The sequence below is a fragment of the Oncorhynchus mykiss genome, chromosome 25 (genome assembly GCF_057628025.1).
Source record: "Oncorhynchus mykiss isolate SJ-2025 chromosome 25, ASM5762802v1, whole genome shotgun sequence".
Taxonomy (NCBI): Eukaryota; Metazoa; Chordata; class Actinopteri; order Salmoniformes; family Salmonidae; genus Oncorhynchus; species Oncorhynchus mykiss.
In genome coordinates, this window is record NC_143046.1 from 41,906,568 (window position 1) to 41,925,302 (window position 18,735).

Consider the following 18,735-nt stretch of genomic DNA (forward strand, 5'->3'; position numbering starts at 1 on the left):
AGACTAACTACCAATTCGATATCACGAAAAAGGTGAAAAAATTAAATGCTAGTGCTCAGATGACCTAACCATTTCATACACAGTCAGTCCGTCAGGCCATCCTCTCTCTGTTTGACTCTACAGCTCTGCCTCTCTCTCCCCCCTCTCCTTTCCCTTCTCTCTTAGTCATTTGGCGTGTCTGTTGCTAGAATGTAGTGATTGTGTCAGCTTCAGTAAACACAGCAGCATTTGACTTGATAAGGGAAAAAATATAGGGAGAAACAAAATATATATCAACACAGATTTCATGCACTCTTCAGAACCGCCTTGGGGCATGGTGGAGCTGCCTGTCAGCACATTTGAAGTATGTTTGCAATTATCTGATTTGTTAACCGATTTGAAAATACGATGTGTTTGCAGCTTGAACTCCAAGTTCTTTGCTTCCACCTGTTAAAACATTTGCATAATTAAGGTGAGTTTTGCACTTTTTCATATTTCCACTCGTTTCTAATATTTAACCTGTAAAGAATAAGGTTTAAGTGATCAGTGGTTAGATTGTTAAAACAAATATTTTATAACATCTGTCGTTCAACAAAGATGAGATCGAGATGAAATCCACTCCACATAGGTATGGCCAGGGTCATGTTCAGCAGGGCACTCTGCAGTAAAATCAAAATGACTGTTTCTTATTGGAGAAGTCCAGGTAGTTACTCCCTGTTTGAGTCGGTTTTCTTCCCTTTGGTGCCTAACGAACACAGCCCAGGTGAATTCTACTTTGTGATTATGAGCAGGTGTGGGAAGAAGAGACAAGTTTATGGCTGATCTTTGCATGACTAAGGGATGATTGTACCTATAATTAGTTTGAGGTTTATTGTTTTTTTTTAAACTTTCTTCTCAACATTGTAAATGTAGAGATATAATCAAGAGAACCTATGTTTAAAGCAACATTCCTGGAAGGGAGGGTACAGAGAAAGGCATTGGATGTACTTCAAAAAAACATGAATCAAAGTGAAACCGGTTCTATCGTTTCTCATCTGTCTTTTTAAGTTTGCATGTTTACCTCTTTTATTGTTTTGATAAAAGAACATCTACTTAGGTTTATTTTTGAGGAAGGATATCAGTAACACTTCTTATGAACTACCTCTATGATACATTATAACATCGGTGCTAATAACAGTGCACATAAACATCTATAACTACTTCCATAGAGCATTATGAACAGGGTGTATAATGCTTTATGCAGCAAAGTGGAATATGACCTAATCAATCAACCAATTTTGGAGTCAGGACATACAGTAACTGATAGATTAACCCTCAAAAAGGTTATTTGAACTGCAGAACTGGACCATTTGAATGTATTGCATTTGATCTTTATGTTGGAATTTCAGCAAGTTGAAACCTTACTTTGGCATCCATATTAGGAAGTTCCTCAATTGTCAGGTGAAACTCCAATAGTCACTGGATAAAATGTCCTAATATGGATGCCGTATCGCCATACTCACTGTGACTGTAAAAATCAGTTCTTTATCTAGATATGAGTGGGTATTAGATGTAATGTAGTTTCAAGATACATTTTAATTGTATGTACTTGTTGATCACTTAAGCATGTCAAGCCATGAAATCTCTCTTATTCTTGTAGGCTTAACCATGCTGGTAGAATCACTGTTCAGAGCATACTTATCGTGAGCTAGAGCAAATGGGAAAATTAGCAAAGATTACTGTATGGTAATTGAACTGTGGTACTATTACAGTCATTTACAGCCATTGTAGTTAAAACAATGCTGCATAAAATAACAAAAATGTGTTTACATCAAATAAATATGATCAAGTTAAATTAGAAGAATGCAGCATATTGTCACTGGGGGCGATCTAGTTTATTTATTTCAATGTGGTGTTCTAAGTTTATTTTCTATGTTGGTGATTTGTATGATTTCCAATTAGAGGCAGCTGGTAATCGTTGTCTCTAATTGGGGGTCATATTTAAGTAGCTGTTTCACGCCTGTCTTTGTGGGATATTGTTTTGTGTCGGTGCATGTGCACCACTTAGTCACGTTTCGTTCTTTCTTTTTTTATTGTTTTGCTTAAGTTTCACTTAGAAGTAAAGATGTGGAACTCAACCTCCGCTGTGCCTTGGTCCTCCTCTACACACGGTTGTGACACATATACATGTATATAGCTATTGCTTTATTATAATTAGTAGACTCATTCTGATAGTAAAATCAGGGTTTTTGTATACCTCATCCATACAATAAACACTATTTCAAGGTAACATGCTAACTGTGGTAACAATAGTCAAAATACATAATTCACAAAAAAATGATTTATGTTAATTTTGTTAAATTTAGAAAGGGTTGACAGAGTGAGCAGGCTACAGTTCTATATACATCATTGGTTATCATATTTCAAAGCAGACCTGGGTTCAAATATATTTTTTTGTTAAATACTTAAGCTGTGTTTGACTGAGATTATATGGCGCACCACTGGGATAGTCCGAAAAGTGCAAACCATTCCCTATCTGTCACTCCAGGAAGGCTCAATCAAGCGCTCAAAGTATTTGATAGAAATCTAATACTATTTAAAACCAGGTCTGCTCCACAAGCAAGAGAATGTCAGTTACATGCCACCTATAATAAACATAAAGAGGAAAATTAAACGAGAAAGAAATGCAGCAATGAGAGAAACAGCCAAACGTAGCACTTTGATTGAAAACATGTTGAAAGCAAAATTGCACTTCAGTGCACAGACACAACAAGGCCACACAACCAGAATTTGATGGCTAGGTAAACATTCACAATGTAACAGCTCGGGAGATCTTAGAGATATCGCCCAGACGCTCCCAAAACTCAATTTAGACTGAAGACAAGACTGCCAGTCAATTTGCTTATTTTTGAGACAGGATGGATTACAATTGTGTACTATAAATGTTTTGCAATCACAATGGCTTTGGAATAGCGATTGGGGAGTAGCAAGGGTTGCATTTGTTTTACCTCACCAAGCGCACCAGTTGGGCTGAGTGTGCACTGATGGAATGGCCTCAAATGTGCGAACGCCACCCACCTGGTGCCTTGGGTGGGCCTAGGCTGGGTTTACACACCACCAAGCATTCGCCTTAGCAAAACATAACTGATGCTTGTGTAGAGATATTACAAATTCTGGCAAGAACCAAAGTCTGTGTTGTACATGGTGAAGTCACAAAGTGGTTGCTGGGACGCTACGCCTCGTGTGGTGTAAATCCAGCCTAACATGAATGCACCTATCATGTGAGCTGAAACATAGTGAATCCAGTTTGACCATCCAATCATATCCTCCCGAGCATACGGGCGATCCACCAGTTGCAGGGCATAATGATCTGACAGATGACACGTCCTCCTTGGTAGTAGTACGGGTAGGGGTTAAAACCCCCCAGTGGCTCATAGTAGCGCTGGCAATAGCGGTAACCACGACGACAGTGCTGGCAGCAGTAGCCACGGTCATCTAGACGGTTATCCAGCTCAACTCCAATGTCTCTCTGTGAAGGACAAGTGGCAAGTCGATGAAAGGAAGGAAAGAAATGAAGTGCTTCAAAGGGCAGGTGATACAAAGAAAGGAGAGCCAGGGAGAGAGAAAGACACACAGCGATCTTGAGAACATTTAATTGGAAGTATAGGTGCAGTGTGGAATGCCTACACCACACTGGCAAGGTTTATTCTTCTGCGGTAGCTCCTTATTCGAAAATGAAGTGCTAAATGTTTCTCTATCTTTTGGCTTTAGAATTTTCTGTTCAGTAAGGTCTGCACTTATACTTTAAATTAAATATTTATCAAGCAAAATCAATCTCCTTTTCTTTTCCCTGTGAAGAACACAAAAGTAGGGTCACACACATGATGAATGGCAGCACTCCCAGAGCAGGGACAGTCAGGACAGAGGATTTGATTGGGTGACTCGATGTTCTCGCTTCGGTCGTTGGTCAGAAAAAAGCTATGAAGCAACTAAACAGAAGAGAAAGATTAAAATGGATGTCCAAGGAAATGAACGGTCAAAATGGTTCCACGCTCGACCGTGACACACGGATCAAGATAGCATTGGAAAGCGGGGCCGCCTCGATCCGGGAGCATAAAACATGATATAATACCCTTGACCTTTCTGTTATGTCAGTGTTAGCATTACTCTTTCCAAGCTCCATCTCACATCCCAGAGTCCTCGGCCCCTTTGTCCCAGGGCTATATTCAATCAAAGTGACTGACACTGCCGTTTACTGGGAAATTTACAGTATTTTTTTCATCTCTGACCTCCCACTCCCCCTGCTGTGACCCAAAATGGCCGCCATCCCTCCATTAGAGCCTACAAATGAGAGGCTCTTCATCTTGGGCGCCCTCCCCCTGACCTTGACTTTAAGTGGATGGCACATTCCTAAAGCAATTAGGAAAGTAATGATCGACTAACAAGGATTCTTTTATTTGCTTGCGCCGAATGGGTGTGAATTAATATAAGGGCCAAATGAAACCCAAACGAAAGGTAAATTGGGAAGAATTAATGGCCCTTGGCTTTTTCCATTGTGCCAGTCCCCCGGGCCCGTGCCCTCTCCAGACGGAGTTAGGGCTGAGTGCCATGCCTTTGATCGAGGGCAATTCTGAATTGGACTCAGAGAAGTGCCACTTAAAGCCCTCCCAGAGCTGCACAGATACATGCATTTGACAACGTTTTCAATCTCCTGTATTGAGTGAATTTGACTAAAACTTCAGAGACAATCCAGCACTGTCTGGTTAAATAGCTTTGATGAAAGAGACCAATTGTCCCCCCTTCGGACTTTACCTGATGCTTTCCTTATGAGTCAGCCTTTCATAACAGAAGACAAACAAAATTTCACAGAAATCCATTGAGACGGGGAACAATGCAAGGTCATTGTTTCACCCCAGTCTTGAAAAGGCCTGGGACCCATAGGAACACATAGCTCTGACCCTAATTTCTCCTCTACTGTAAACTATGGGCAGTGTGGACTGGAAGTTGTTTGGCTACTTCCCTAGAAAAGCAGTATTAGTCACGGGAAATAGTTTATAGGGTACTAAATGGCCCAGGGTCTCACAGATGTTGTGGACTCTAGTGTTTGTGGCTGGCGTTAAGCTACATTCAGGCTCCCATAACTTTTGGAGCCAGCATAATAAATACACAACACAAACAGTGCAGTATGTAGGATTCAAATCACGAATCAGCCATCACAACTGCTGTCACAGATGATAAATGGACTAACACTGCATACTCCTAACATGGGGGACTAACAACTCAGAAAGAAAAAAGAGATGATATGCAAAAGGTGTGTTTGATTTACGACTCTGACAAAGGCTGGTGGGCAATTACTGATGGATGATTTTAGTCAAGTTTAGAGTCATCAGCTGCGAGGCAACAATCTATTATGGAAACAACATAGACAATAATCTTGTCAGCCGCCTCACAGCTAAAACTGTGACGGTATGAAATCCAAATCCAGAGCTTCAGTTAGGGAAAATGAAGGGAAATATATTTATTCAAATAATGGGTGATTACAAAAACAAACAGACAATCGGTTGGCATTGTACGTCTGAGACAAATTAATCAGAGGCATCCTTTTTTAAAGCGTATATTAATAATTTTGGCTTTAAATTCCCCTCTTCAACGGTGATCGGAATGGGGCACCCTGGGAAATCTGCGCTCGTCACAATCAAGCAGCATTAACCATGGGTAAAAGTCATTACCCTCGACTCCGTCGGATTTTTGACACACACCGAAACGGCACCTCACACATAACATCATATCAGAGGTTTGATCAGTCTGTCAAGTTGAAAACTTTCAGTCAGTTATTCAATAATAAGGAGGAAGAGAATCAAGACGCGACGACGAATATGAAGCAGGTACTGCTTTGTACTCCCGACGCTAATTGTGTGGTCTCATCATCCACATGAAAAGCCACATTTTCTCATTATGCAGGCAAGGGTGAAACCTCTAATGGTTAAACTCAAGGGGAAATGTAATATTAAACATATTAGTAAAATATGCCACTTAGCTTTTATCCAAAGCAACTTGCATACATTTTTAGTAGGTGTACAGTATGTGGGACATGAACCCACGACCTTGGCATCATTCGCACCACTCGCCATGCTCTTACCAGCTGAACCACACAGGCCCAGGCAGTAACTGTTTACGGTTTGGTGTAGCTTACGCTTAGGGAGCAGAGGAGGTATTTACAGCCTCTGTTTACCCTCGGTTTCCTGTGAACCATCACTGCCCACTCATGCATGGAAAGCCGTGTTGTTTCAATGCTAGCTTTGGATGCCAAAGAAGGCTGGGCAGAGGTACCGTGTCACACGATGGCCCACCACCAACCATCTAACCGCCAACCTCCAACTGGCCCAAAACCGGCCCAGAACATGTGAGTGCCGGGTTGACCAACTGAGCCCCGCTGCCCAAACATATTTGAAGGCTTATCCTTCCCCTATCTAGGTCAAGGACAGTGATGCGGCTCCTCCAGCGATGTTGGATGAAAAGTTATTCAGTTGGAGAGATATCCAGGGCCGCTGCCTCAGCGCCGTGCGGATGCTCCACCGTGGCAGCCCTGGCTATAGGTTGGCCCCATATATCTACCCACCTCTTTCACTGATACTCTAATGATTATTCAGGTTGAAAAATAAGAAGTCAGGCCGCACCCCAAATAACTTGCGTAAATACGCAATCAGGGGCTCCAGTGGCGGACAGGCAAGGGGCCACGGTGGAGGTCAGATCAGGTGGAAGGGTGCTGGGGTCAGAATCGCCTCCCCTCCGTTGGTCACAAAGGCCTTTGTTATTTTCCGGGCCCACAAACACTGACTGGCTGTGGCCATAATATGGGTGAGCTTTAGCTATGTACAGTATTACCTTAAAAAGGGGGAGCGAGTTTCATCTCCTGGTATGCTTTAATTACAGGACATAGCATTGCAGCTGCAGCCATAGAGGATGAGCAGAGAGGAGGAGAGGAATAGAGGAGGAGAGGTGGATAGGAGGAGAGTGCATGGAGGCAGGCAGGTATTTCGGGGTCCAGCCTGATAAAGGTTAATATTATGGCTGTGGTGTGTGTGCGTGCATGCTGGCACACCTGACTGTGCTGTCTGTGCGTGTGTCCAGTATGTATGTTTACCTTTCCGTGTACGTGTGTGTCAAGGGTAATTAATCATAGAGTACTAAGCCGCTCACATGCACAAAAATATGGCATTTTGGCCTCTAGACTCTTTTCTTTCTTGACTTGATAATTAAGGCATAATTAATAAATGTAGGTTATCTATTCAGCAATGAGTGTCCTTGGGAGCGCTGCTTTGTACGTCGCTAGATGCCTGCCTTTGCTCGAAAAAAGACAAGAAAGGCTCCAGCTGAGACTGTAGGGAAAAAGTTGCTGCCTTTGAAGGCTAGATATTCCTCTCCAGTAATGGAGAGACATTAATGGAGTCTTAAGCAAGGCAAGTGCATTTAAACAGATATATAGAGCAATTTCTATGCCCTGTGGTACACAAACACAAGTCCGTTTTATGCCATGAAAGTCAGCATCAATTAACGAGCGGTTTCCATGCACAAAGAAACGAAGGAGAACTAGGCACCACCGTGGCTCGTATCTCCTAGTGTGGTCTTGGTGTGCATCCACTAGGTCAAAAGTAGTGAACTACTGTATGCACAGAGTATATCAAACATTAGGAAAACCTTCCTAATATTGAGTTGCACCCCCCCATTTGCCCTCAGTTCGCCGTGGCATGGACTCTACAAGGTGTCAAAAGCATTCCACAGGGATGCTGGCACATGTTGACTCCAATGCTCCACAGTTGTGTCAAGTTCACTGGATGTCCTTTCGGTGGTGGACCATTCTTGACACATATGGGAAACTGTTGAGCATGAAAAGCCCAGTAGAGTTGCAGTTCTTGACACAAACCTGTGTGCCTGGCACCTACTACCATAACCCGTTCAAAGGCACTTAAATCTTTTGTTTTGTCCATTCACCCTCTGAATGGTACACATACACAACCCATGTCTCAATTGTCTCAAGGCATAAAAATCATTCTTTAACCTGTAATCAATAAGGGATTTTAGCGAGTGACATCAATAAGGGATCATAGCATTCACCTGGATTCACCTTGTCAGTCTAAGTCATGGAAAGAGCAGGTGTTATTAACTTCTTAAGGTATAGGGGGCAGCATTTTCACTTTTGGATAAATAGCGTGCCCAATTTCAACTTCCTGCTACTCATGCCAAGAATATAAGATATGCATATTATTAGTATATTTGGATAGAAAACACCCTGAAGTTTCCAAAACTGTTTGAATCATGTCTGTGAGTATAACAGAACTTATGTAGCAGGCAAAACCCAGAGGACTAACCGTTCAGAATTTCTTGTTTTTTAGGTCTCTGTCTGTTCAGTGAGTCTCATTGGCAAACGATATTTCTTAGGAACTTGTTTTCAGTTCCTACCGCTTCCACTGGATGTCACCAGTCTTTGGAATTTGGTTGAGGTTATTAATTTGTGCAATGAAGAAGTACGGCCATCTAGGAACTGCGTAACATTGTTGAGAGTTGCGCAAGACTTGAAAAGTAGCTTGGTTTGTTGTGTTCCTGTATTGAACACAGATAGACCTGTCTTCAATTTGATCGATTATTAACGTTTAAAAATACCTAAAGTTGTATTACAAAATAGGTTTGAAATATTTTGGCAAAGTTTATTGGCAACTTTTGAAATATTTTGTAGTGATGTTGCACAATTTGGAAGCTGTTTTTTTCTGGATTAAACGCGCCAAATAAATATACATTTTGGATATACACTGCTCAAAAAAATAAAGGGAACACTACAATAACACATCCTAGATCTGAATGAATGAAATATTCTTATTAAATACTTTTTTCTTTACATAGTTGAATGTGCTGACAACAAAATCACACAAAAATTATCAATGGAAATCAAATTTTTCTACCCATGGAGGTCTGGATTTGGAGTCACACTCAAAATTAAAGTGGAAAACCACACTACAGGCTGATCCAACTTTGATGTAATGTCCTTAAAAACAAGTCAAAATGAGGCTCAGTAGTGTGTGTGGCCTCCAAGTGCCTGTATGACAACGGCTGGGCATGCTCCTGATGAGGTGGCGGATGGTCTCCTGAGGGATCTCCTCCCAGACCTGGACTAAAGCATCCGCCAACTCCTGGACAGTCTGTGGTGCAATGGTGGATGGAGCGAGACATGATGTCCCAGATGTGCTCAATTGCATTCAGGTCTGGGGAACGGGCGGGCCAGTCCATAGCATTAATGCCTTCCTCTTGCAGGAACTGCTGACACACTCCAGCCACATAAGGTCTAGCATTGTCTTGCATTAGGAGGAACCCAGGGCCAACCGCACCAGCATATGGTCTCACAAGGGGTCTGAGGATCTCATCTCGGTACCTAATGGCAGTCAGGCTACCTCTGGCGAGCACATGGAGGGCTGTGTGGCCCCCCCCAAAGAAATGCCACCCCACACCATGACTGACCCACCGCCAAACCGGTCATGCTGGAGGATGTTGCAGGCAGCAGAACGTTCTCCACGGCGTCTCCAGACTCTGTTACGTCTGTCACGTGCTCAGTGTGAACCTGCTTTCATCTGTGAAGAGCACAGGGCGCCAGTGGCGAATTTGCCAATCTTGGTGTTCTCTGGCAAATGCCAAACGTCCTGCACGGTGTTGGGCTGTAAGCACAACCCCCACCTGTGGACGTCGGGCCCTCATACCACCCTCATGGAGTCTGTTTCTGACACATGCACATTTGTGGCCTGCTGGAGGTCATTTTGGAGGTCATTTTGCAGGACTCTGGCAGTGCTCCTCCTGCTCCTCCTTGCACAAACGCGGAGGTAGCGGTCCTGCTGCTGGGTTGTTGCCCTCCTACGGCCTCCTCCACGTCTCCTGATGTACTGGCCTGTCTCCTGGTAGCGCCTCCATGCTCTGGACACTACGCTGACAGACACAGCAAAACTTCTTGCCACAGCTCGCATTGATGTGCCATTCTGGATGAGCTGCACTACTTGTGTGGGTTGTAGACTCATGCTACCACTAGAGTGAAAGCACCGCCAGCATTCAAAAGTGACCAAAACATCAGCCAGGAAGCATAGGAACTGAGAAGTGGTCTGGTCACCACCTGCAGAATCACTCCTTTATTGAGGATGCCTATAATTTCCACCTGTTTTCTATTCCATTTGCACAACAGCATGTGAAATGTATTGTCAATTAGTGTTGCTTCCTAAGTGGACAGTTTGATTTCACAGAAGTGTGATTGACTTGGAGTTACATTGTGTTGTTTAAGTGTTCCCTTAATTTTTTTGAGCAGTGTATATGGACGGAATTAATCGAACAAAAGGAGGTGAGGTTTATGGGACATATTGGAGTGCCAACAAACGAAGCTCGTCAAAGGTAAGGCATGTTTTATATTTTATTTCTACGATTGGTGTAGCGCCTGCAGAGTTGAAATATGCTACCCTCTTTGTTTACTGTTGTGGTATCATCAGATAATAGCTTCTTATGCTTTCGCCGAAAAGCCTTTTTAAAATCTGATATGTTGGCTGGATTCACAACGAGTGTAGCTTTAATTGAGGATCTTACATGTGTGATTTAATGAAAGTTTGATTTTATATCATTTATTTGAATTTGCCGCGCTGCATTTCCCTGGCTTTTGGAAGAGTGGGACGCAAGCGTGCATGAAAGTGCATGAAATTGCTGCATGTTGCATTTATATTTTTGTTCAGTATACTTTTGACCAAGTGCATGATATAGAGTAGAGAACATGGTTCCATTTCAGATGCAGCCCCAGTACAGTACATACATAGTCGTTGACAGGAACCTGGTCCAGGATGTCACGGGCGACGCGGTGACCTCTGACCTCAGCATCAGGAATGTCCTCATCATCCTCCACCTCGTGGAACTCAGCATCTGCACCAAAAGGAGGAAGTACACAGAACAGCTGTTGATGTACTTTACCAGATCACAGCAGAAACATATTTTTTTCTCCTGTTTGAGGCGATCTGAAGGAAAATAGCTTGCCTTCTACTGTAAATGAATCTGGCTGTTTTTCTGAGAGGCTTACCATTCTTTAAACTGTTGCAGTGTACAAAGTACAGAGAATCTGGCATGGGATATCATAATGATGCCATTCTGGTTGAATAGAGCACATAACCAGATTACAACCAGGTAAGATGTCTTTTTATAATAACGTCAAGGTGCTTGGGAACAATGTCATATTTTGGTTGTTAAACGGTCAGATTACAACCAGGTAGACATCTTTTTCTGGTCGCTAAAAAGAAGCCTAAAACATATTTTTACAATCAGTATACAACTTTACAAAAGAAATCTCTCATCCCACCATTTTCAAAGTGCTGCGAGAATGAGAGAGGAGAGGAGTGGAGAGACACCGGTGATCCTGTACCTGTCATGGGGGAGGGATGGATCCAGTAGATGGGTAGCTCCTGGCATATCTCCCAGATCTTGGAGTTGAAGAGGAAAGCTGGGTTAGCGATGGGCTCCTCAGCAGGCACCCACACCTGGGAGTCCCCCACTACCTGCATGTCCATGCCCTCCGTGTTGCCCACCTGCCAGGGAGATGACACACACACGCACACACACACACACACACACACACACACACACACACACACACACACACACACACACACACACACACACACACACACACACACACACACACACACACACACACACACACACACACACACACACACACACACACACACACACACACACACACAGGCCCTCAGTTCTATGCCCTCTGCATTCTCAGCTCCCACTTCCCAGAGCCACAGCACACAAGCCCTGGCCACGTCCTTTTATTCACCACCCCTTATTGCCCACCGGGAGTACCGCCACTTCCTGCCTCCTGCTGACTCCCACTAGCCTGGACTTCCTCCTCGCCCTTTCTCCCTCACAACAACAACACAAGAATCCAACAACGGGCATAGATTTGACTTTGAAAACAACTTTCTAGTGCTTTCTACTTTATTGTGCCACGAAAGGCTGCAATATCGTTAAATCCGACAGACACAATAATAAAGCATAGCGTCCTCTTCCCTCACACATCCCCTTAATACCGCATTCAGCTCACAGCACTAGCGACATGCTTAATTTGTTTATACTGTAGTTCATGAGCTGTAAAGTAAACTATTAGTGCTTAATGACAGGGAATACGTGTCACTGCTATCTAAGAGATGTATAAAAGTGGCTTTGGCAATGCCGCATTCCACTACCGTGCCTGATGTGTTTCTTTATGTATATGTAAATACATCGGCAAACAAACCCCTCTTCCCAGTGCCTCGTTAATTAGCAGCTGGAGAGAACAGCAAAACAGTTTACTTGACAAATGTTTTTACAAGGTGATTCTCTCCTAGTCTGAAGCTTAATTGCACATTAGTTGATCTTGATGTAGGATCCCCGGGCTATGGTTGGAGCCGGTATCATTTATATTAGGTTGTGCACTCTCGACTCTCCCTCCTTTCCCTTCTCACCCCTCGCTGATTCTCGCTTTATTCTAATTTACGGTCTGCGCTACAGTCTCGCTGTAACTGTTTGTTGTGAAGTGACATGCCATCAATGAGCCTGCGGAGATGAACTCGCACCCCATTCCGGCCAGATGAAAGAAAACCTAGCTTAGCGGCGTGGCCACTCAAGTGCTAGTTTGCGCTTAGACAAGCAGTCAAGCCTTTGACAGTTTGCTCTCACTCTTTTTTCCCAGTTCATTTTTTGCCTGGTCTGGATCGGGCTAAGCTAATGACGACTCAGAGGAGGACTAGGGGACTCTGGCGGCGTTCGCTCCTCCTGAACTACAGAAATTAAAATGAAGGCCAGGAAACACAAACAGACCTCTCTAATTGGACTGCAGAACCGCTGAAGAGGAGCAACTAAGGAAACCTTCCCGAAATTAGGAAATGGAGGTCACGACACAGAGCACTGTAATAGGACTTTTACTTTGCAGCTGAGACACAAGACCAATAAGTTGCAAAGGGAGACCGCTCTCTGGGAAATATTTAAGTTTATCACGGCTAGTGTGGAATAGTGATTTAAAAAGACCAATTGACAAGTACAAAGACGATAATGATTTCATGATGCAGTTATATCATAAATGAAGCTGTCTTGTATCTAATATTGGACATCTCTTAAGTAAAGATATTTTGTATTAGATGTCAGACAAATTATTTATTTACTATAGCTTGGAGCCACATTCAGTGTCATGCTGTAATGAACATACACTTGCCCTCTCTCGCTATAATGTCTTAAGGGTGCAACTTTGTGACTCAAGCTCATACTGTAGGTCACTTGTGTTTGTCATTGATCAATGCATATTTTCTCATGACACCATAAGACCCTGGATAAAGCCATGGCACATTTTGGTAACACTTTACTTGACATAACAATGTCATGACCCATATATTTATACCTGTTGTGACATATTGCACTATTTTATGGTTGGTAATGACACCTACATAAGAGTGTAAAAACCAACATTTATTCAAAATAGTTTTCTCCCTGCCAAGAAGATTCCTTTTGTTTGAAAGTTCGTCTTAAATCCTTTTTTGTTGTTGTAATTAATTCTCTTCAGTCATGTTTTTTTCATCATATTTAAAAGAAAACACACTTTATGACACTGTCATGAAGCATTATGACCATTCTGTGTCACTTCACTTGGATTATTAAAATACACTTTGAGACGATCAAGAGGCATTTTGACCATTATAATCATATAAGCCAGATATGCCTATCACATACATGCCCTTACAGTTGAAGTCGGAAGTTTACATACACTTAGGTTGGAGTCATTAAAACCCGTCTAGTTTTGGCAAGTGGGTTAGGACCTTTGTGTATGACACAAGTAATTTTTCCAACTATTGTTACCGACAGATTATTTAACTTATAATTCACTGAATCACAATTCCAGTGGGTCAGAAATTTACATACACTAAATTGCCTGTGCCTTTAAACAGCTTGGAAAATTCCCGAAAATTATGTCATGGCTTTAGAAGCTTCTGATAGGCTAATTGACATCATTTGAGTCAATTGGAGGTGTACCAGGGGATGTATTTCAAGGCCTACCTTCAAACTCAGTGCCTCTTTGCTTGACATCATGGAAAAATCTAAAGAAATCAGCCAAGAAGTCAGAAAAAAAATTGTAGACCTCAACAAGTCTCGTTCATCCTTGGGAGCAATTTCCAAATGCCCGAAGGTACCACGTTTATCTGTACAAACAATAGTACGCAAGCATAAACACCATGGGACGACGCAGCCGTCATACTGCTCAGGAAGGAGACGCGTTCTGTCTCCTAGAGATGAACGTACTTTGGTGCGAAAAGTGCAAATCAATTCCAGAACAACAGGAAAGGACCTTGTGAAGATGCTGGAGGAAACAGGTACAAAGTATCTATATCCAAAGTAAAACAGGCCCTGTATCGACAGAACCTGAAAGGCCACTCAGCAAGGAAGAAGCCACTGCTCCAAACCAACCATAAAAAAGCCAGACTACAGTTTGCAACTCCACATGGGGACAAAGATGGTACTTTTTGGAGAAATTTCTCTGGTCTGATGTAACAAAAATAGAACTGTTTGGCCATAATGACCATCGTTGCGTTTGGAGGGCAAAGGAGGAGGCTTGCATGCTGAAGAAAACCATCCCAACCGTGAAGCACGGGGGTGGCAGAATCATGTTGTGGGGGTGCTTTGCTGCAGGAGGGACTGGTGCACTTCACAAAATAGATCATCATGAGGTAGGAAAATGATGTGGACATATTGAAGCAACATCTCAAGACATCAGTCAGGAAGTTAAAGCTTGGTCGCAAATGGGTCTTCCAAATGGACAATGACCCCAAGCATACTTCCAAAGTTGTGGCAAAATGGCTTAAGGGTTAGGGTTGGAGTGTCCATCACTGACCTCAATCCTATAGAAAATGTGTGGACAGAACTGGAAAAGCATCTGCGAGCAAGGAGGCTACAAACCTGACTCAGTTACACCAGCTCTGTCAGGAGGAATGGGCTAAAATTAACCCAACTTATTGTGGGAAGCTTGTGGAAGGCTACCCGAAACGTTTGACCCAAGTTACACAACTTAAAGGCAATACTACCAAATAATAATTGAGTGTATGTACATTTCTGACCCACTGGGAATGTGATGAAATAAATAAAAGCTGACATAAATCATTCTCTCTACTATTATTCTGAAATTTCACATTCTTAAAATAAAGTGGTGATCCTAACTGACCTAAGACAGGGACTTTATACTAGGATTAAATGTCAGGAATTGTGAAAAACTGAGTTTAAATGTATTTGGCTAAGGTGTATGTAAACTTCCGACTCATCAGTCAGAAAGAGTGTGTCTTGACCTGCTCCTGATATCTGCTCCTGCATTTAACCCAGTCATTAGCAACAGAGCATTGGGGTAGGTGCATGTCTGACATCAATGTGTGCCAATTAAAATGATAATTTCACATGTTCAAAAAATAATAATTTGTATAACAATGTTGCGACATAAGCTATGGTGTAATGGAATGTTTTGCCTTGTGTGGTAGGTTTTGTGGGTTTTGACACTCTTATGTAGGTGTCATAACCAGCCGTAAAATAACACTTCACTATATGTCACAACAGGTGTAAATATATCTGTCATGACAGTGTTTTATGACCATATTATAACAAGTTATGTCAGCAGCTATGACACATGACATGGTTATGACCGTGTCATAATGTGTTATGACGCTGGGTGTCAAGTAAAGTGTTACCCACACTTTTAATCATGTGAATGCTCCGCATGTTCAAAATGACACACAACTTTTTGTTTTAGTCATATGACATTTACCTACCTACATATAATTCCAAGAATGTGTTGTTTTTCCATGCATTGTTTGGCATTTGTTTGTGTTTTATCTGAGTGGGAGGTTTCCTTGCCAGCTAGGTTGGCTGTGGCAATACATATTAAGTGGTTACCCTGAGGAGGAAGAAGAGATCCAATAACACACTATTCTACTGTCTGAAGGAGGAGGACAACGGGAATTTCATCAGCTTCAAGACTGGAGGGAAACTAGGGGAGGCTCAGGGATTACAGCCTCCCATCATTTCATACGAGGAGCAAAGTGAAAATGGCCGAAGATACCGGCGGCAAACAATTCATGTTTGTCACCTGGTTCTACTCCCCGGGTGCTTTATTTCCTTATCAGCCACTCGCAGATCCCTCACTGGCTACATTGTTTTCACCTCACCTCTGAGAATCTGAGGCCCCAGACGTCCACCACTGAGCCCACATTCACATAGCCCGCAGCTTGGATGAGCTGAGCAGCAGCATAAGCTGTTTTGTTTTTAATGAACCACTCTGTGGTTCACACGGTTGTAACATTTCTCAAATGACTGCCTCGCCTGGTTCACCAACTACTTCTCAGACAGAGTTCAGTGTGTCAAATCGGAGGGCCTGTTGTCCGGACCTCTGGCAGTCTCTTTGGGGGTACCACAGGGTTCAATTCTTGGGCCGACTCTGTTCTCTGTATATATCAACGATGTCGTTCTTGCTGCGAGTGATTCCCTGATCCACCTCTACGCAGACGACACCATTCTGTATACATCTGGCCCTTCTTTGGACACTGTTAACTTACCTCCAAACAATCTTCAATGCCATACAACACCCCTTCCCTGGCCTCCAACTGCTCTTAGACGCTAGTAAAACCAAATGCATGCTTTTCAACCGTTCGCTGCCCGCACCCGCCCGCCCGACTTTCATCACTACTCTGGACGGTTCTGACTTAGAATATGTGGACAACTACAAATACTTAAGTGTCTGGCTGGACTTTAAACTCTCCTTCCAGACTCATACTAAACATCTCCAATCTAAAATTAAATCTAGAATCAACTTCCTATTTCGCAACAAAGCCTCCTTCACTCACGCCGCTAAACATACCCTCCATAAAACTGACTATCCTACCAATCTTCGACTTCGGCGATGTCATTTTTCAAAATAGCTTCCAATACTATACTCAGCAAACTGGATGCAGTCTATCACAGTGCCATCCTTTTTGTCACCAAAGCCCCTTATACCACCCACCCCTGCGACCTGTATGCTCTAGTCGGCTGGCACTCGCTACATATTCGTCGCCAAACCCACTGGCTCCAGGTCATCTATGAGTCTATGCTTGGTAAAGCACCGCCTTATCTCAGCTCACTCTGTAAATATCCCACCCAATCTACCTACTTCATCCCCATATTGTTTTTAAACATTTTTTCTTGCAAGCCTCCCCCTTTTTCCTCCAAACATTAACGATGGTCATTATGGCCAAACAGTTATATATTTGTTTCATCAGACCAGAGGACATTTCTCCAAAAAATACGATCTTTGTTCCCATGTGCAGTTGCAAATAGTAGTCTGACTTTATTATGGCGGTTTTGGAGCAGTGGCTTTTTCCTTGCTGAGCTTCCTTTCAGGTTCTGATGATATAGGACCTGTTTACTTTGGATATAGATACTTTGTACCTGTTTCCTCCAGCATCTTCACAAGGTCCTTTGCTGTTGTTCTGGAATTTATTTGCACTTTTCACACCAAAGTACGTTCATCTCTAGGAGACAGAACGCTTCTCCTTCCTGAGCAGTATGATGGCTGCGTGGTCCCATGGTGTTTATGCTTGTGTACTATTGTTTGTACAGATGAACGTAGTACCTTCAGGCATTTAGAAATTGCTCCCAAGGATGAACCAGACTTGCCAGACTTGTGGACGTCTACAATTTTTCAAGTCTTGACTGATTTCCCCATGATGTCAAGCAAAGAGGCACTGAGTTTGAAGGTAGGCCTTGAAATACCTCAACTGATATAAATAAGCTTATCAGAAGCTTCTAAAGCCATGACATCATTTTCTGGAATTTTCCAAGCTGTTTAAACGCACAGTCAATTTAGTGTATGTAAACTTCTGACCCACTGGAATTGTGATACAGTGAATTACAAGTGAAATAATCTGTCTGTAAACAATTGTTGTAAAAATTATTGTGTCATACACAAAGTAGATGTCCTGAACGACTTACCAAAACTATAGTTTGTTGTCAATAAATGTGTGGAGTGGTTGAAAAACGAGTTTTAATGACTCCCACCTATGTGTATGTAAACTTCCGACTTCAACTTCATGTGCTTCAGCTTCATGTGCAAAAGAAGACAACAACGAAAGGGAATATGGTGCAGGCTGGACAATTACTATCTGTAAACAGGGACCAGACAATCAAAAGATGACAGAGAAGGGGATGCAGTCTGGTTCTCCGTCTAAACAGCTTGTGTTCCTAAAGTCGGAAAGGGATATCTGGGATTTACTTGGCAAGACGATGGAGCAACATTTAAAAACATTTTTTTTTTTTACGATTTAGCTGGTAATTGCCATCTGTAAAATGTAAATGAGAGTGGAGGATGGTAGAGGCTAAAAATATTTTGTGAGGCATTCATCTGCCGAACTTCATATACGGCTCTTATGCCAGGAGAAGTGAAATGAATCGCTCGAAGAAATGCACGCACCCTTTAATGGCTTATACCTCTTCCTCAGATCCCTCTCTTACGTTCTCGTTCACACTTACCCCTTTAGGCTATTTTGGTCAAGCCTTTGGAGGAGTATGATTACAAATGCATATTAGTTCAAGATTGACAGCAAACACCATTTGATGTGATCCACAAAGGGGGTTTGGTGGGTTTGCGGGCAGCTTTCAGACGGTTTCCTGTGTGCTGGAGACAGAGATTATACTTCAGCGGGAGAGGGCGGA

General features: G+C 42.7%; 1 protein-coding gene across 2 annotated transcripts in view; it reads right to left on the reverse strand.

Annotated features, from left to right (window-relative positions):
• Nucleotides 1-2,142: 2,142 nt before the first annotated feature.
• The window catches only part of LOC110505189 (tenomodulin), a 113,680-nt gene continuing 97,087 nt past the window's right edge, over nt 2,143-18,735 (reverse strand). The window contains exons 5-7 of one of the 2 annotated variants that reach the window (XM_021584228.3): nt 11,390-11,552; nt 10,790-10,896; nt 2,143-3,487 (exon numbers count right to left, since the gene is read on the reverse strand). In XM_021584228.3, the coding sequence (XP_021439903.1) occupies nt 3,278-3,487; nt 10,790-10,896; nt 11,390-11,552 (480 nt within the window). In that variant the 3' untranslated portion in view covers nt 2,143-3,277. Of the gene's footprint in view, nt 3,488-3,773; nt 3,948-10,789; nt 10,897-11,389; nt 11,553-18,735 lie in introns of those variants that run through there. The other variant, XM_090219944.1, reaches the window with a different exon arrangement.